The sequence below is a fragment of the Balaenoptera ricei genome, chromosome 13, assembly GCF_028023285.1.
Source record: "Balaenoptera ricei isolate mBalRic1 chromosome 13, mBalRic1.hap2, whole genome shotgun sequence".
NCBI classification, from domain to species: Eukaryota; Metazoa; Chordata; class Mammalia; order Artiodactyla; family Balaenopteridae; genus Balaenoptera; species Balaenoptera ricei.
Genome location: NC_082651.1, coordinates 5,154,914 through 5,174,998, shown reverse-complemented (window position 1 = coordinate 5,174,998; position 20,085 = coordinate 5,154,914). Strand labels below are relative to the sequence as shown.

Below are 20,085 nucleotides of genomic sequence, written 5' to 3'. Positions count from 1 at the left end.
CCCCTTAGGTTCAGTAACTGGGCCCTGCAAATTAGGTTATAAAAGTGGGCATTGACATAGGAGAGGTTTATGGTTATGTGTGCATACAGAGAAGAAACGTGAAGACCCAAAGAAGCAGATAGGCCTCGGAACTTAACATGCCTTTTAGCAAAGAACGATGAACGTGGAGATGCAACAAGACAAAGGAAAAAGAGGTTTGGGCTCAGGTGGTAAACTGTGGGAAAGTGACCAGGAAAAATATAGGAGAGAAAGCAATGGAAGATATGGCTTGTATTTGTAGCTTTGTTTAAAGACCCACGTTGGTGTTGACTTGCTGTCTTTTTCATGGCCATAAAACTCCCCTGGAAGTCCTCATTTCTCAGAAGTTTCTCCTCCCAGTTAGATAAGGAAAACTCCTACGAGGTTTCCTTCTGCATTCATTGACTCTCATTTGCTCCCAGCTCAAAATAATCCTTATACCAAACTGGCATATGTGAGGGTGGCCTGTTCTGATCCCCTTCACCTCACTTCCGAGAGCCTGGGTTCCCTCGCTACTGTGACCTTGAGGGTGCCGCCACCTCTCCTACCTGCATGCCTGCAGCGCCCCTCTGCCCAGCTCCCCAGCAGGCCTCCCTTCCAGCCCCTCCCTCCCCAAGACTCTCAGGAAGAGAAACTTGAGAATGATTAACGCTGTGAGGAAACCTGTGCTCCTCCTGCTTCTGGGCCTTTCCCAAGGTCACAGCCAGTGTGGGTGGCGAGGGCCCTGCCCCTCCTTCCCGAGGCGCTTTCTCCCTCTCAGCTATTCCTTCACTGCCAAGTGTACAAGAGGGAAGTCAGTAAACTCTGTCGGGTCTCTCAGTGTTCTTTTTGTCCTGAAAAATCAGTGGCCCGAGCAGAGCACGTGGCTTGGCTTGGCACATCGAGGCCTGTGGAGCTCCGACACGGACACTCTGTACAGCCTGTCCTTCTGCTTTGGTGCGGGCATTGCTGTATTTTTAGACCTGCCCGACATCGCCAAGACAAGTAGTACATGGAGATGCAGGACAGGCTTGCTGGCCTGTGTAGCAGAAGCGTCTTGCCTAAAGCTACGGCAACATATGCTGGGGGCTCTCGTTTGCTGCCGAGGATGGTGGAGGGGGTGACGTGTTTTGTTTTGGCTTCATTTAGACCGTTTTATAGCACTTCGCGCTGTGTGTGCTTGAGGATGTGTCGAAATACAGGATTAGCTTTCTGAACTAGCTTTATGAGGTGTCTGAGGCAAGATAGCAAGTTTTGAAAAACGAATAACACTTAAGTTTATCTTTAAACTGCAAATACAATATTTACATTTTTATATGCCCAACAAAATAATTTATCAAAACGCTACGAATTTGGAATTGTGATCATTTGGATTGACTTTCCCCCTATGCTCTGTATGAAAGAGGGTTTGTCGTGTAAGTTGAAATATTACAAAATCAAGACGAGATTTCTTAGTATCTCAACAGAACAAACTGTTTTGATATATGAATGAAATCCATGAAGACAGCCTTTATCTTGCTGGTTTCTTCCTACCTGTAACAACAGAATCACTGAAGCTCATTTCACCTCTCCTCCAACTGCCTGGCATAAGTCCCCACTGGGGGGCTGTCATAACTACATAACTTGTTTTCCCTGTTCTGTCCTTTTTCCTGCCAGTTCATTCTCTATCCAGTTACAGGAATGATACTCTCATACAGATGTGGCCACCAGCTCAGATCACTGACTACAGGGGCTTCCTAGGACCAGTATGATAAAGCGCCAGCTCTCGAGTGGCCTGTGAAGCCCTGGCTGCCTTCCTGGGTTCCTCACTGTCGTTCCCCTCATCCACCTGGGTGGCAGTTCAGGGAAGCTGCTTTCCCTTCCCCCATCACCTTCCTCCTGCTTTCTGCCTACTGAAATCCTAGGCAAACGTCAAGACCCAGTTCAACTGTACCCAGTACTGTAGGCCTTCTGTTGCTACCATCCAGCCCTGAAACAGTGGCCTCTCTGTGCAGGAGTCATCTGGCTTCGTGATGTTCTGTGCACCCCTCGGCTAGGGCACTTAGCCCACAGCGTTAAGTGGTTTGCTTTTCCCTCACTGGACTGAACTTGTGAGGGCAAGGGTTCTGTCTTGCTCTAGCGGGTTTTGGTGCCTGGCACCTGGAGAGCCGTCAAAATATGTTCGCCAAATTAAGTGGCTTCTGGTTGTCAGCAGCGTGCCCATTTACCAGGCAAGCTTGGCAGGGCCCTGCCCAGAGGTCCCTTGTGAGACATCAGTTTGAATTATTGGATGGATGTGAATGACTTGGAATGGGACTTATTCTAAAATATTCCACAGTTAAAACTTCAGGCTGCTTCTGCCCATCATCTAAACTAATGAGGTTTCTGTACATTTTTATTACATTTTTAGTGGAAAAGAAATACTGTAGGGTTTTATTTTTTTAACCCTTTACATGAAATTTGGAACAGATGCCACTTCTGCCATTGGCTTCCTGTCTGTGGTAATCTGCACAAGCATACACACACACATGCACAGTTACATATACATGCGCACATGCACACACGTGCACACATATTCATGTGTATAATTAAAAGCCCACTTTATTTCATGGCCTTCACTGTCCTGTTGTTTGGGGTGATTTGTATGTTTTCTACTTGAAGGATTCTTAATAGATGTCTCCCTACACTTCCTAGGTATGTCACTTGGAATTAGACCTTTTGGGTACTTTGTGGGACATGAGATCCTTTAGTATTTGTTTGAATCTGAAATTTGAATTTGCAGTACAGTTAAGACTCTTTACGTTATGCAATTTTTTATGAATGAACTGAGACATCATGAACATAGTTTTGCATTCATATACAATCTTAGTTAACAAACTAGACAGTCTCTAATGATTTGATGTCTCTTTTCTCTAATAAAAACAACAGGATAATACTGTAAAGGTAAAAGTTTAATTGATTTAGGAAAATAAACTGAGTACTTCAGGAGAACCATTTCTAAGTCTGTTGTTAGACTAATTATTCATCATCTTCCTCATTACGACACCGGACCAAGGATCACTTTGTTAGGTCAGTTCACCAATTTATTTAGAATTGACAGAACTTCATTTCTTTGAAAACAGTAGTTAATTTTGGCGTTTCACAGATTCAGATGAAGCTTTCCTTTAATTAATCCAAATTGTGATGATACAGATTACATGTAAATCTATTTACACTGTAAATCTTGCTTCATGTTCTAAGGAGTTAATAGAAATTCAATATTGTTTAAGTTGAGCTTTGAATTGTATTAAATGGTCAAATTGGATTTTTAGAGATGTTTTCACTTGGTACAGTCCAAAGCTTTCAAAGGCAAGGCTTTGCAGTTTTTATGGGCTCATATTAAGAACAAGGAAACAAATTAAGTATTCTCAGAGATACGTTCAAGGTCTAGGAGTCTTAAACAGTATAAACCACTAACCAAACAAGAACATCCTTTAAAATTTTTAAAGTGTCTATATACTAGAACTGAAAGCTTGTCCCCATCCTAGATCCATGAAATAAATAGATATCTTTTAAGTGTCAAGTACATTGTTGACAAGAGTATTTTATTACAAGGCACGTAAAAATAATAGTAAATACATTTGATTCCTTACTGCATGCAGCTACTTTTCATATATGTTCTCAATCCTTCTTGTAAACTTATTTGAAGGATACTGTGCTTTATGTTAGAAAACTGTGGTCTCTCAGAGTCACCCGGTTAGTAATATCTCAAAACATTCATTTTATTTTGAAAATTCTCTGATTGCCTCAGTTTTACTTCAGACAGTGAAAGAACTACCCAATTCCAGGAGCTGATTCTTCGTTACAACTGAACATTTCAATTCTGGAATCAAAGTGTGCCACATATGCAAACTAGGTAATATAATTAGCTAAGAAACAGGAAATTCCAAGAAATTTTGAAACAGGCTTAAAGTTGCGCACTTTGGAATGTTGAAGCACAGGCAGAAAATAAAGCCTGTGGTGACTGCAGTAAGGAGTTTCACTTGGAAGCCATGTCTGTATGGTCACAACTCTCCAGGCAGCCAGGTGTCCCCTCCTTTAAGTACAGATCGGTTGCTCCTGCCTTTCACCGGGGACTCAGAATCAAAAGTCAGGCCGCTCTGCTAGGGCAGACCAAGGGCAGGAAGTAGCAGGTCTCAGGAACAGCAGTTCTGGGGGGCACTTATCCCCCGTTTCCGTCTGGCTCTCTGTCTCTCTCACCCTCACCAGGTGTTTTCTCTTTCTGGCAGTCCCCCTGCTTCTCTCTGTGGAGAGGCTCCTCTGCTTTTTCTGCCCTCTCTATGGCCTGAGTCATAATTCCCGCCCTCTTGCTTGGGTATGGCCGTGGCTCACCACAGCTCCTCTGGATCAGCTACCAGCGCTTCCTTTCAGCCTCGACTCTGCTGTGAATCCTCTCCCTTTTGCAGTGTTCCCGTTCTCAGGGGGTCACACTGATTAGCTCAGCTCATCTCTGCATGGGTCAGAGGCCACCATGTTTTGGTCTTTGTGTCAGGTATCTGACCCCGTTTGTTTGTATTTTGGGTAATTAAGAGTAGAGTCATGCAGTATGAAACGTGGCCAGTGCCTTCTTAGTGGACAGGGAACCTTCCCATGGAAGACAGTGTGAAAGCTCTGTGGAACTGTGTGTATTGGCCAACACGACCTGTACTGTATGCTGTAATCTAAAGGGATTTCCTAATGTCAGTGACACATAAAAAACAGTGTGCAAGGCTCTCTGGGGGAAGTAATCCACTTTCCTATTACTGAACATAATACCCTCTGCTGTGTCACGTTAATGCAATTTTAACAATAACAGCAATAAAAGCAACCACAAAATAAGTGCCATTCATTGGTCTCTTGTGATATGCCACACACTTCAAATACATTATTAGTAGTTCTTCTAAGAACTCTAAAGGATGGACACAAACGTTCTTATTTTACAGAAGTGAAGGTTCAGAAAGCATTCCTATTTTACAGGTTCATAAGTTTAAGTAAGTGGTCCAAGGTTACATTGCAGGTAAGAGTGCATACTCAGGTCACTCTGATTCTGAAACCTACATTTCTTTACTGTATTATGCCATAGATATATAAGTATATATATATATATGTATATATATATATATATATATACATATATATATATATATTACTTTCAACAGTCAAATATATTTTAAAGAAATTAAGATGAGAAAAATAATCTACTATATTTACACAGATATCCACCTTTTCTGTTTCTCTTCCTGCACTTCTGAAATTTCAAGGAAACCCTGGTGTCATTTCCCTTCAGCCTAAAGAAATTTCTTTAGCATTTCTTTGTAGAGCAGGTCTACTGATGACAAAGTCTATATTTTCCTCCTTGAGAAATGGCTTTCTTTTCCCTTCCTCCCTCAAAGATATTTTCACTGGAGGCAGAATTTTAGGTTGACAGGTCTTTTTCTGGGGCACTTTTAAGATACTGTTTAACTGTCTTCTGGCCTCAGTCGTTTCTTTGCCGTGACTTTTACTGTTGTGTGCTTACTCAGGGTCCCCAACCTGAAAGTGGAAGCTGTCAGACCTCCTCTGCCCTCTGCTCACACAGGGCTGCTCTGTCCCCAGCATGCCCTAGTCCTCGAGCAGCCCCTCTGAGCGAAGGCACACCCTGTGATCATGAAAGGGGACCACCCAAGTCAACATCTTTGCCAGGATCCCTTTTCCTCTACTTTGCAGTGATTGTGACAACGTGCCCACAGCTCGCAGTGTCCACTCTGACTTGGGCAGTGGCCTCAGTCACTTCTGATGAGAGACTTGCTGTCCGTGGAATTACTGTTCCCGTCCATCCAATGGGTCATCTCCACCCCCATACCCCCAGCTGCTTTCAAGACTTTGCCTGTGGTTTTCAGTAATTTTCTTATTACGTGTCTAGGCTGATTTCTTTGAGTGTGCCCTCTTTGGAGGTTGCTGAGTTTCTTGTATCTGTAAATTTGTCTTTCACCCAGTTTAAGAAGTTTGAAGGCATTATTTCTATAAATGTTCTCTCTGCACCAATATCTTTTCCCTCTGCTTTAGGGACTCCAGTGACACAAATGTGAGATCTTCTGATATTGTCCCACGAGTACCTGAGATTCTAGTCATTTTTGTTTTCAGTCTCTTTTCCTTCTGTTGTTCGGACTAGATAATTCTTACTGTTCTCTCTTCAAGTCCATTTGCTCTTTCCTCTCTCCTCCCTGTTCTGCTAGAGAGCCCATCTAAGGGATTTTTTGTGTCACATATTGTATTTTTCAACTCTAAAAGTTCAGCCTAGTTCTCTTTTTTATAGATACTACTTCTATTTTGAGAATTTCTATCTTTCTATTCATTTCAGGAGTGTTCACCTTAGTTCATAGAAGCTGGTTCTAAAAGCTACTTCAAAGTCTGTCTGATAACTCACATGTCTGGATGGTGTTTGTGTTGGCATCTACTGATCGCTTGGTCCTTTGAGAATTGGTCAAATTTTCATGGTTGTTGGTATATCAAGAAATTTTGGATTGTATCCTGGACATTTTGAATATTTTGTTGTCAGTCTCCACATATTGTGAAAATCCTCTGGAGAATACTGATTTGTTGTTTGAATAGGCAACTGACTGGCATGGTTCTGTCCTTTTCCTCTGTGATAGTAGTTGCATTGTCAGTTTGGTTCTCTATGCTATTTGGGTCTGCCTGGGGCATCACCGCTCCGGGCTTGCTCTGGTACTTGGGTGGTTTTTATACTGTAATTCAGTTCTCAGAGCCTTTGCTATACATCTCTGGGTGTTTTCTGCATGTGTGCAACGTGGGGAGTGAGCTCAGTACTTGTACAGATTCAAACACAAAACTGGAGATTCTCTTGTCCAGCCCTCTCTCATCTGTGGGATTTTCTGCCACACCCTCTGGCTTCCAGGGCCCCTTTTTCCCAGTGTCTCTGGGTAGAAAGATTGGGTTCCTTCAGTGTTTTGGTCTCCTGTGCTGTGGCAGAGTTCCCTGCAACGGCACCAGTGCAGACCAGCAAGAGAAAAGTTGATTCCCCCACTCTTTGCGCAGTTGGGTTTCTTTTTCTGATTCTTTTGTCCTGAGGGTTGGATCATCTTTGGGATGTTAAATGCCCACTCCCCCATGGGGGTGGCAGTGCAGATCTATGTTTGAAGCTGGCTGTGAAGCAGGGTGAGGAGAATAAAAACATGAGGTGTCCCCATACTCTGGCTTGCAGAGCCCCTCTCCTGCTTCTCTAGCCAGCATGACGGCCTTCACTAGGGATATTGTGCTCTTTGAACCTTTTTACACAGTTCCCAGTTTGGCTTGCCTTGAGGCCAAATCCTGGATGAAAAAAATAGAAAAAACCCAGAAAACCCCTTGTAGCTGAGTTGATCTTTCATTAAGGTTTTACTTCCCTCCTTAATCCACTTGCTGTTGTTTACTTTCCACACTCGTGTTGTTTGCTATTTTGTCTAGTCTTAGTTGTGATTGGAGGGTGCTCAGAGGGTGATCGGAGAGGTGATAGAAGGGCTCCTTTTCCCCGGACCACCTCTTACTAATGTTTATACCCCTAGCACTTGCCACAGAACGACCGCGTGATAGTGCGCTAAATGAAGTGAATGAAAGTGTAAAATGTGAGGCTCACCAATTATCTAGTAAACTCTGGTAGGACAGGGATGGCAAACATTTGGCCCAAAGCCTTTCACCCTTACTTCCCACACTGAGAGCTGATCAGTACTTCACTGCCCTGTGCCCTGAGGAGCCTGAATACAGCCGCAGAATACTTCCTCACCAGTAAGCCTGGCAGCCACTGCCAAATGGATGGTGTTGGCATGTGAGGTGGAAGCCTGCCTTTTGTTTCTGTCTTCAAAACCGAGTTATTCACACGAAAATGTAAGCCTTCTTTTCTGATTTAACTGCAGTGGTTCCTCTCCTCGATTTTCCATCCTCCCATTCTCTTTTCTCTTAAAGATTCCAGTTGATTGACATATTTTGTCCTTTGCCAGGTGGGCTTGTTGAGAAAAATCATTCTTTGCTTCCTTATAAAGTTTCTGTATTTTCATAAAAAATTGTAATTTCATGAATGTGTTTCAGTGAGCTTTCCCTCATTTACACACGTAGGAATTTATTTTTGTATTTTAGCCTTTGGGAAATGATGAATTTGTTTAAGAGATCGGTAATTATCCCACTCAAAAATGAACATTAGGGGCTTCCCTGGTGGTGCAGTGGTTGAGAGTCTGCCTGCCGGTGCAGGGGACACGGGTTCGAGCCCTGGTCTGGGAAGATCCCACATGCCGTGGAGCGGCTGGGCCCGTGAGCCGCAGCTGCCGAGCCTGCGCGTCTGGAGCCTGTGCTCCGCAACGGGAGAGGCCGCGATGGTGAGAGGCCTGCGCACCGCGATGAAGAGTGGCCCCCCACTTGCCGCAACTGGAGAGGGCCCTCGCACAGAGGCGAAGACACAACACAGCCAAAAAAAAAATAAATGAATAAATAAATTTTAAAAAACAACAACAACAACAACAACAAAAACCTTCCCCGAGCAAAGGTGCAGTCTAGGGCAGGATCCTCTACACCTATGTTTAAAAAAAAAAAAAAAAAAAAGAACATCTTTATTTGATTACTGTATGTCACCAAATCCACAATTTATTTATCACCAGCTGCATCCATTAATTCAGACTTACTGGCCCTTGACTAAGAGACTGCTATAACTTCTCATTTTAAATTTTTCTAGGAGCAAATATTAATAGAAAGTAGTAAGCCTTAAATATATCTGATCTTAAATCTCAGTCTGTACAAACCCTTTTTTTTTTTTTTTTTTGGCTTTGCTTGTCATTTTTATTACCTCAAGACTATTTTCCAGTAGAGTCACAATCTAAATAGAAGTGTACTTTTTTGTTAGGAGACTGGTGGGACCATTACCAGCTTCTAAGGGATCACTGTGGTATAAGCACTATCTTGGCAGGAATTAAGAGGCAGCATTTGTGAATGTGAATGCCTTTTTATGTCCTTGTCCTTTTGGTGTGAACACCTATGTGTGACCTATCTGGGAACTTGCTCAAGAGGAGTCTTTATAGAACATTAGGTGTTCCCACTTCTAACATGGATAATCTGGTTAGAAAAATGAGCTCCCAGAGTATATTAAGCACATATGTGGTGTAAATACCAAGCGCTTGTTGATAGAAGTTCGGCATCATTGAGTCCAAAGTCGTCTGGTGAGGCTTCCTTTTAAAGAGAACTCAGGACCACAGCCTGGGATTCCGTCCAGCAGTGCTGGGGCTGAAATTAGAAAACTGAAGAGAGAAACTTACTGTGTGACAGTCTGCTGCATTCACAATCTAAGTGTGCCTTTCTCTTGTCCTTTTCTCCTGGGGTCTGCAGTTTACCGTGGCTTCTGGGCGGTCCTGATGCTTCTTGGGGTAGTTTCTGTGGTGACTGCGAGCTTTTTGATCATCTGCGCAGCCCCCTTCGCCAGCCATCTTCTCTATAAAGCCGGGGGAGGCTCCTACATCGCAGCAGGTACGTCCATTGTGAAGGGTATGATTTCCAGCCGTGGTTTTTCCCCATATCTTTATATTTTCCACTTCTGGTTTCAGGGGTGATGCTTCTAGTAGTAATAATATGTTAATATTCATGTACAATATTTCCTGAGTGCTACCTATATGTCACACACTTTTCCAGGGACTTCCCATTTTCCATTTGCTCATTGTATCCACATTATATGAATGAAGACACTAGGCAGGAAAGCTCTGCTGTAAGAGCCTTTTAATCTCTCTTATCCTGTTAATTTTCTACCTATAAAAGAGGGTTATAACATGTCTCTCTGTAACATCTGGACGTAGGTGAAGCTTTTTGTGTGCTCTTAAGAAGATAGCCCCGTTATGATATTACAAACCCTCATTAATAGGTAAAAAGCATCTTTTTCTACATCATCATCATTCCATTTTCTTAATTGTGGTTCATGTGCATTATCTAAATACCTTCTCTTCTTTGTAAAACCTGTATTTTTGTTAGCTTTCCAACTAGTCTAATTCCTGCTAAAATGATCATAGTACAAATAGGAAAATAATTGAATAGGTGAGTCTTGTGAATTTTAAGACTTTTAAATTTAATTAGGAAATAAAAGCCAGAGCACTAACCTGAAAACATAAGCACAAGGTTTTTTGTAAACATAAACATTCTGGGAATTTAGACAAACTACAGTACGACTAAGACCAAACTGTACCTGAGTTTACTCTATTGCAGCATCCCATAAAAGGGACCAGTTGTCTCACCTGGGATTGTAGTGACCATGAAGGAAAGGGACAGAGTGGGTAGCTCTACTGCCTTTCTAATCACTGCAAAGATGGCTCATGCTGTTGCCCAAAATCATTTAATCGATGATCAATTAACAAATAGTTCCTTTAAACACTATTTTTGCATAATATTGTGCTTAATTTTTTTGCAGAGGGAATAAAAAGAATAATCAGATAGATCCTGTGCTCAAAGAGCTTAAAAAACCACAAAACAATAACAAAAAACAAAAACCAAAATCCACTGTGGGGACCAGGGCCCTCTATTTAGCTTATTCTGTCTTTCTTTTTGTCTTTTATTTAAAACTCTTTTCTTCACTGAGTTTTCAAGGACCCAGATTTAGCCATTTGAGCTCATAATTAAAGAAATAACTTTAATAATTGAGATATAATTCACATACTACAAAATTTACCCTTTTAAAGTCTATAATGCAGTGTTTTTTGATATATTCCCAGAGTTGGGCAAAGATCACCACTATCTGATTCCAGAATATTTTTATCACGCGCCACAGGGAAACCCCATCCTCTGCTCCTTCCAGCCCTGAGAACCGCAGATCTGCTTTCTGTCTCTATGGGTTTCCTGTTCTGGACATTGCATGTATATGGAGTCACACAATACGTGGCCTTTTGTGTCTGACTTCTTTCACTTAGATCTCGTAATTGATAATCTCTCTTCTTTACTTCATAATTCCATAAGACCAAACCCCTTATATGCCTTAAAACTGAGCATCTTCTTCACCAAATATTTCTTCTCCCCCAAATCACATTCTACTCTTGCTTTATTCAAAGGTCTAGTTAAGGTGTATGTTTTTGCATGGTCTTCCCAGAAATAATAGCTCTCTACTAAAATGTGTAAATATTTGTTTCTTCTTCTTCTTTGCTTTTTAATCTTTTAAAATCTTTGTCAATAAAGGGAATATGTAGTAGGAGTAATTTAGCACTAACATTATGGGCAACATAATTGTTTTAAACTCAGAAATGCTCTGATCCTGAGTTTGGGCTTATTAGAGAATTGTGTGTTTCTGTGTGTGTGTGTGTGTGTGTGTGTGTGTGTGTGTGGTGCTTTTGAAAAAAATTGTTGGTCATTTTTTCCATTTTATACTTTTTTTGAGAAAATAATATAGCTAAAGAATTATTTTGTCTGAGGACTCTGAAGGAAGATAAAGCATCTGATTCGCACCCATGTGCCTGTGACCACTGGATTCTCTTTTTCCAGTGAATCTTTAGCTGCAGTGGGTGTGGGTCTGAAGTCCTCTTGGCTCAGGTCTTTATGCAGAAACGCCCTGGGTTGGGAGGGATCCACCATATTCTGGGAGCCCATCCTGAAAGCCACTCAAGCAGACGGTCATGAGGATGCTTCTTTTTAAATCTGACTTTTAATTTCCTTCATGGCACAATTCTTTACTGTTTGTGTAGGACTGTTTATTTCCCAAGAACACAGAGAGATATTCTGTTGGATGAGATAAAAAAATTACTGTTTATTTTTTATCAGTTTGGGCAGTAAAAGTGGTGTTCTCAGGAATAACTAAAATTTACAGTCAGGTAGCAATTTCTACCATGAGACACATCTTTTAAAGCAGTTATGGGGCAAATAAATCATCCTCAAATCTGAGTGTTATTGACAGAAGAATTTTCAAAATCTTTCAATTGTCTATTATTAACATCCCCAGATTTGTTAATAGGCAACTAATCCTTTCAGATGTGGAGATGGAAACTTACATACTATTCTATATGGACACTAGGAAAATATGTGCTAAACGCTAGGTTTTTGGGGGCAGCCAAGATTTTTCTGTACTACGTTTAATATGGAACTGTGCATGTAGTCTTTTACTGAGTTAAACTGGATTGAATTAGTCATGCTTTCTTTGGTTAGATGTTATGTTTTCAAAACGAAGAGCTCTCTTTCCATGGACTAGTATTCCAAAATCTGTCCCTTTTAGGGCTTACCTTGTCATTCCCTGCCTCACAGTCTTCCTTTGCCAACACTGTGCTCCGCCGGGCAGTTGGGAACAGGTGCAGCCTGGGCCCACAGTTGCTGTGACTACTTTATCAATGCCACAAACAAGATTGGACACTCTCTCTTTATTTGGACAGATGGCCTTAAGACAGGGCAGAACCAAATTCCAAGTGGCCATTGCTGGGTGTGTGCACATACAAAGACTCTTTGGCATCAGCAAGAAGACTGTTTTGGGGCATTCCACACATGGCCGTGGCATGCTGATGTCACAGCTGTACGTGTGAGCAAGGGGTGGGGTCCGTGTTTTTCGTCTTGCTCTGTCAATGGCTCAAAGGTCTGGAGGCCATATGTTGACACTCCCTGCACTTGGGCAGATGCCTCCTCAGCTTGGGCCATGTGTTCCCCACGGGAGTTCAGTTCTGGACCAAGCACACAGTAATGGTCAGGACGTTATGACACCCGAGTGTGTTTCAGTGAGTCTCATCCACACCTCCCAATGCCTAAACAATTGCTGAATTTTCTTTCAATGTGGACTCCAGGGGTACTCAGATACAAAGGGCCGACTCATGTTTTCTCCTAACCCTGTGATATTGGATGTGTTAGGAAAGATGCAAGAAGGCGTGACATTACAAAACATTTGAATTATGTGGAGAAAATTATTGTACAGCTGAATATTCCTAATGCCTGGGCAAAGTGACATTAATACAGGAATTGCTACACAGGAGTAAGATCCCTAAGTGTACAAGTAAGAATGGGGATGGGATCTGGATGTTCTGGGACTGATATTGGGTGAAAACACATAAAAGCTAGAAATTAGTATTTTACCAGCATATCAGGGTAGAAAGATTCTTCTTCCATAATTGAAATCCCCTTTTCCTGAATGACAACCTGGGATTACATTTTTCTGCTGGATGTAGAGCTAGACAGAGTCTCACCTGAGTAGAGGGGCCTGGAAAGCTTCTGAATCTTGGCTAAATTCCTTGTTAGAGTCTCACGTTGGTGAGACTACACAGACGTCTCGTAAGTCGGAGGAACATAGAAGCCCACACTCCAGGCCCAGGGTGTGTTAGCTGAAGGAAGGGACACCTTTGCTGTGTAATTAGTCCTTTGCAAGGTGATGGAGGTAAAGTTGTGGCCTGACTCCTGCCCCATTCTGTGACCACAGGGTATGTTTCTTGCCCAGACAGCTGTTTCACCAGCTGTCTGCCCAGCCAAGCTGCTGTTGGTCACCGGGAATGTGAGTGGTGTGAATCGGGGTGAGTTGTATAAACCCTCTGCCAGGTGGGACAGACAGCCTGAGCACGTCCTTATGGGGCTCAAACCTGCTCCCTTCTGCTCTGGAGGACAGTGCTTTCTAAGAGTGTAGGGATATGAACCCCCTTAAAAACAGTATGGGGAGGGTAAGTGGATATGAAGGGAATATAACATTCTTACATGTGGAGGGCAAAACTGACTCTGAAGTAAACTGGATTTGCGGTTTGTTTTTTTATTTCTTTAAAAAAGATGAGTGGAGTTTGTATAGCTCATGATAAACATCACTCATTTCGACCTGAGATAAGATAGATGCGACGGATGCATAATACAAGAGACTTTTTTGCCTTAATCCTAGAAAAAATAGCTCACAAAAGCCAAGGGACATGTTTCCGACGCTCATTTTCCTTCGGCTGAGACTGAACACGTGGCTCACAGGAGGCGCTGGGGCTCGTGCCTTGCTCCTCACGCCTTCCTCCAGACAAAGCAGAACACGGCGGCAGTCAGAGCAGGAGGAGCATATGTGGAGGAAACAGCCCCAGAGCAGGAGGGGATTAGGGGAGAGTTGCTGACAGCCTAGAGGCAGGCATTCTAAACTTACGGGAAGCACATTCATCTCCCCGCTTGCACCTGCTGTCCCCACGTCTGTATGCTGTAAACAGCCGCTGACCCCGAGAGGCAGAGGGGGCCTCCTGTGTGAGGGGAACGGGCCAGGAGGGCCAGCGAGTACTTGCCAGCTTTTCCAAAGCCTCCGTCTTTCTTAGCATGCAAGAAGTAGGCTCTCAGGGGAAAATCAAAAGCATAACTTCCCAGTACGGAACTGAGTATTTCACCAAAGTCCAGGACTTCAGCGTTTTATTCAGAGCTCTGGTTGGTTGGAGGTGGGTGGGGGAAAGAAATAGTGGTTAATAAAAACTATGTATTACTGATATATCAGCCAGGTGTACTTTTGTCATAGAATTAGTGTCTCAGATTTTCATGAACTGCGGAAGGGCTGCTCGGATTTCCCTCTTGCTCAGTCCAAAGGTTTGGGTGTACAGATCTGCTTTCCAAGTAGGAACAGAAGACCCAGTCACTCTTATGTTTCTAAAACTACCTGCTTTGTACACTTGCTTTCTGCCTTCAGTTGTCATCTTTGGGAATTTATTTGGATAGTATCAGGTATCCAACCCAAATTATTGTGTGGGATACTGATACTATTATCATGTGGAATTTTAATGTCCTTGATCTGACATTTTTTATAGATGTCAAGTGCTGGAACAAGTCAACCTTGGTTAATATTAAATAGGAAAGCGCTTAGAAGAGCTTTTATTTACAAAAATACTTTAAAGCCTTATTTTCTTTCTCAGATAGTTCTTTGAGCATTTATTTTTCTCCATGTTGCTTATCAGTTGAAATATGTGTAACAGGCTGTTAGAATCAGACTTGTCCAGACTTGGTTTTGAATAGGAACCAATATGGAGAACACAGGTACACCCTGGAGATATTGTGCGTTTGCTTCCAGACCCACTATGCTGTAATTGATTAGCGTGCAATAGCATTATGTCTAAAAAATGTACGGACCTTAATTAAAAAATACTTTATTGTTAAAAAGTGCTAACCATCATCTGAGTCTTCAGCAAGTTGTAATCTTTTTGTAATAGTAACATCAAAGATTACTGATTCCAGATCACCCTAACAAATATAATAATAATGAAAAAGGTTGAAATAGTGTGAGGATTACCAAAGTGTGACACAGAGACATGACATGAACAAATGCTGTTGGAAAAATGGCACCAACAGACTTGCTTGAAAGCAGGGTTGCCACAAACCTTCAATTTATTAAAAAATACAGCATCTGAGAAGCGCAATAAAGCAAAATGCGATAAAACACGGTCCGCCTGTATGTGACACTAAAGTGAGGAAACAGGTTCCCAGAGGAAGAATTCAAAAGGGACACGTCACACCCAGTTCAGTGAGTTTCAGTGTCTCAACCAGATGAAGGCTGTGGGAAGGAGGAGGGGTGCGAGGGGGGAGAGGAGACCCAGAGCTGGCACGTTCCTGTGAGTCCCCACCCTGGCCTGAGCTTGTTACACCGTCCTTGCTGGAGACAGTCTGGTTCCTGGTCGACTCCTACTCAGGTGTGTCGAGGTGTGAGAGGCTCGCTCAGTAATAGCTTTGGTGGAACTTTTCTGAAAACTTGACTAAATGCTCCCCACCCCCATTAAAAATGTATCTGAGCTGTTTTTCTTTTCTTTTCTTTAAACATTTATTTATTTATTTTTGGCTGCATTCGGTCTTCGTTGCTGCGCATGGGCTTTCTGTAGTTGCAGTGAGCAGGGGGTACTCTTCTTTGCGGTGCGCGGGCTTCTCATTGTGGTGGCTTCTCTTGGTGCGGAGCACAGGCTCTAGGCGCGTGGGCTTCAGTAGTTGTGGCATGCGGGCTCAGTAGTTGTGGTACGTGGGCTCAGTAGTTGTGGCTCGCGGGCTCTAGAGCGCAGACTCAGTAGTTGTGGCGCACGGGCTTAGTTGCTCCGTGGCATGTGGCATCTTCCCGGACCAGGGCTTGAACCTGTGTCCCCTGCATTGGCAGGCGGATTCTTAACCACTGCGCCACCAGGGAAGCCCTGAGCTGTTTTTCTGAGAGCTAGAGCAACAGGCCTGGCAAATAAATGCTTTCACTCACATGACATATTACTATGGGGTGTAATTAATCTCCACCCTGAAAGGGAGTCTTCAGATGTGTTAAGTGACCAGACTTTCTGGCCTATAAATAGGATCTCTGGTTTGGAATTAATTTTGCCATGGTGGAAGGGCAGAATGAGTTTCCATCTGCTTCATTCTCCTTTTCCAAAGTACATGTGTCATTAACATCTACTATTTGCCCAGTACTGTAAGGCATTTAGTTTGTTTGCAAATATTCTGTTTCATTCCCCACCCTTCCCCCAGACTGTCACTTTGCTCTTTGGTTTCTTTACTAGATTATGTTATGCGTTTTCTGAGGCCTTTTTTTAATCTATACTTTCTCGTGTAGAAGAGAAGCACACAGAGTACAGATTCATCTGAATGATCAGATCAACATAGGCTGGGTTTGTCCTAGGAAGAATTTTTGCTTCCTGTAACTCAGGGGCTGTCGAGGAGGGGCGGGAGGTTTGCTTGACTGGACAGTGGAAAAAGAAAACGTCCTTAATATGAATAAGCCCCAGTTTGGGTTCACCTGATGTTCTTTCCAGAATGTGCCCTAGTGGGGCTGTGAGGTGGCATGTGCCACCTGGTGGAGAATTCCAGCGAGACACTGGCAGACACGTTTGAAGCGACCTTTCCTTCAGAACGGGAAGGCCCCATGGCAAGTTTATTCTCTTGCCTCTTGGCCAGCCCTGAAATAGCCTAGTCACATGAGAAAGCTCTGACGCTTTAGAAGATTTCAGAGAACAGCTTTTCTAGCCGTAGCAAGAGCTCATGCCAAAGCGTAACAGTAAAAGTAGCCAGTGCTCATTATGTGCTAGCCCTGTTCGAGGCAGACTTGCTGAGTACTTCACCGCCGTTAATTCCTCGTGACTGCTCTCTGCGGTGGGCACTTGAATTATCTCTATTTTACCAATGAAGAAACGGAGACACAGAGAAGTAAAAAACTTGCTCAGTGATACTCAGCTAGTAAAGTTTAAAGCTTTCTGGACAGTAAACCTAGAAGCAGGGCAGACAGATTCCACACCTGTGCTCTTCAACCACTAAATACTGCCTGAAACTCAGTTACCATCAGTAGACACTTCCTTGGCATTAAGTGAACCTGCTTTTCAGATTAAGCCCCTAACTATTTGTAGGGATGGATATAACCTCATGATCGTTCTCTATCAATAATTATTTCTCAAGAGAGTACAGAGTTTTGAATATATAGGATGTTTAATGCCTAAAGTTATTACACCAATCTAAGAAAGTAATAAATATTTGAAAAATCTGACAGATGATAGACATTATGTAGGTTTGGTTGACTAAATAAAACATGAGGCCAGAAAATGAAAGGGAAGAGGCAACTCATGTATTTGGGAAGTAGTATGAGGAGGTGAGGGCAGCAATGAATATTTGGAAATCAGACAGATGTAATGAAAATGTACAGTTGTGAAGTTATAACTGTTTAAGTTATTCAGGCCATCTCAGAAAATTGGAGAAAAATCAGTGGAAAGTGAGTCAGAGAAAATGAAGAGTGGAGGTAAGCAAAGAATGTTGACGGTTGACCATTGTGCATTGGTAGTTTTACAATTTCTGAAATATGATATGTAAAAGCGAGCATGATTGAATTATAAGAGAAGGCAATGTGTATTAATTTAAAGAAGAACAAGCTGTTACATAAATGCAATTTAAATTATTTTTAAGAACTTCTAGTTTATTTTACCAGAAAAGCTAATTTTTTAATGAATGAAATATGTACTATATGCAAGACTGCTTTGGAAGTATATTACAATATAATAACAAGTATTACTCTTTAGAAAATGTAGAATTGGTAAATTTTCCTTTCCCCGTTATATAATGATTAGAAAAAAAAATAGGTGTACATTTAGACTCTGGATGGACCTGTGAGAGTAGATTCAGCCTGCACTAATGCTCGTGTTTCCTCCTCTGAATGGCACATAGGGCTTCTTAGAAGTTGAGAAACGCCTCAAACACTGCAATTTTTAAGATTCCTAACATATTAAAAGTTAACACATGTCAAAATTCGTTTTCATATATTGTGGAATTTTTTAAGTGTTTACATTTGATAAGTCAATGCTCCATGCTTTTAAAATACATACATAAAGGTAGTGGCTCTACACATAACAATTTGCAGATATTATCCAAAGTCTTGTATGAGTATTGAGCTCAAATCAGATAATCCTAATAGACCCCAATGTCATCCATATCATGAGGGGGCACATGATTCCATCCCAAAAGGTCAAATCCCTTGCCAGTTCTCAAGGGAGATATCTAAATTTTATCCACTGACTTAAAGCCCAGAGATTCTCTTTAAGTATCTGAGGAGCAACTCTCTTTCCAAAGGAGTCCCAGAAAAAACAGTTCATGGATGGTAGTCTGGTTCCTAGGTCGGGGACCACTTCCCAGGGGTTCATTTTATAATGAAACTTCATAACATTCATTTTTATGTCATATTTTATATGTTTCAAATAATACATAATGAAAGTTTAAAAAAGGGAATTGAAAACAACCGGTTACAGAAAATCCCTGTGCTTTAGGCACTTGGAGAGCTTAGCCTCTTCGTGAGCACTAGTGCATGACTGCCCAAGGTTTTGTTGGCAAAATTGATGTTTGAGGAGGAGAATGTCAGAAAAACAACTGTGCCCTCAGTAGGGCTTAGTGGGCCTGCTCGGGGTGTGGGGTGAGCCTGGGCAGCTGCGCTCTAGGTCACCGCTGTAACATCGGTAAGCCCGGGGCCATTTTCTCTTTTGGGAATAAGATCATGTTTTGTAAAAAGGGTTTTTTTTTGCCAATTTTCTTTCAAAACCGTTTGCCTAAGGAAATGCTACTCATCCTCGCAAAACGCAATATTATTTTCATAGGAGCTTAATTCATAATAGCCAAAACCTAGAAAGAGCCCAAATGTTCACCAATAGATGAGTGGATACCACTGGATGAATTGGTAGGTTCATACGGTGGAATCCCGCTCAGCCATAAGGAATAAACTGCTAACACAAGCAACAGCATGGATGGATTCTCAGTCATTATGTTGGGAAAAAACAGCCAGAGACAAAAGATGGCACGCTGCTACGATGTCATTTCTATCAAGTTCTAAGGGCAACACTACGCTATAGTGATAGGTGCTTTCGGGGGGTGGGTGGTGCATGAAGAACCTCCCTGGAGGTACAGTGATGCATACGTTCTATTTTTAGTGGGTTGTGGCTACACTGATGTTTAGATTTGCCAAAACTCATCAAACTATACACTTAAAGTCCATACATTTTGCTCTATTTAACTTATACCTCAATTAAAAGACTGAGAAATAATGAGACACAGTAAACAATAAATAAATGAATGCTTTTTACCCATTAGAAAAACCTTCAAACCATGGGAGCTTACCATAATGCCTTCAGATATTAGTATGGGCTAATGTAAGAAATGTTTGTGTGAAGACTTTGTGTCTCTTCCTCAAAAACTCCTTGTGGGGATGTTGTCGGTTATGTACGTCATTGTTCCTGTGCAGATCTGCAGAAGGCATTTTTTATATATTTCTTCATGAATTGCCATGATTCCTTTTAGAAAGTGATAGTAAATACATAGCTTATCACGTTTCCTTTTTGTCCTTTCTTCTGAGCATGTCGGATCTAGGCTTACCATTCCATGAATGCTGCTGTCCTTAGCATTCTCACCCGCACTCCAGACGTTGTTCTTTCTGTCTGTACTTCAGATGAACTCTTGCCCTGCCTTCCAGGTACCTCCAGCTAGACCTAGTCTCCAGCTGCCTCCTTGGAATACTTTCCATATTGTAGGATAGTTTGGAATGTCTTCAACCTAATGTGTCACACCTGCTATCAGGGTTTCAGTTTGAGTTATGCCACAGGCTAAACTTTTGATCTCGGTAGACAGTTAACTACTGCAGACCTCATTTCCATCCTCTGAAAATAGACACGATGAGTAAGCTGGTATTATCATCCCTAGAAT

The 20,085-nt window shown here is 42.2% G+C and overlaps 1 protein-coding gene across 6 annotated transcripts in view; it reads left to right on the top strand.

The window, feature by feature from the left end:
* The window catches only part of TMEM182 (transmembrane protein 182), a 390,758-nt gene that overhangs the window by 36,913 nt on the left and 333,760 nt on the right, over nt 1–20,085 (top strand). For 5 of the 6 annotated variants that reach the window (XR_009506441.1, XR_009506440.1, XM_059942709.1 and 2 more), the window contains one exon: nt 9,340–9,477. The exons of the other annotated variant lie outside the window; for it this stretch is intronic. Coding sequence is in view for 3 of the 5 variants with exons in the window: in XM_059942709.1 (XP_059798692.1) it covers nt 9,340–9,477 (138 nt within the window). In the remaining 2 variants the exon portion in view is untranslated. The remainder of the gene's footprint in view (nt 1–9,339; nt 9,478–20,085) is intronic. 6 annotated transcript variants of the gene reach the window in all.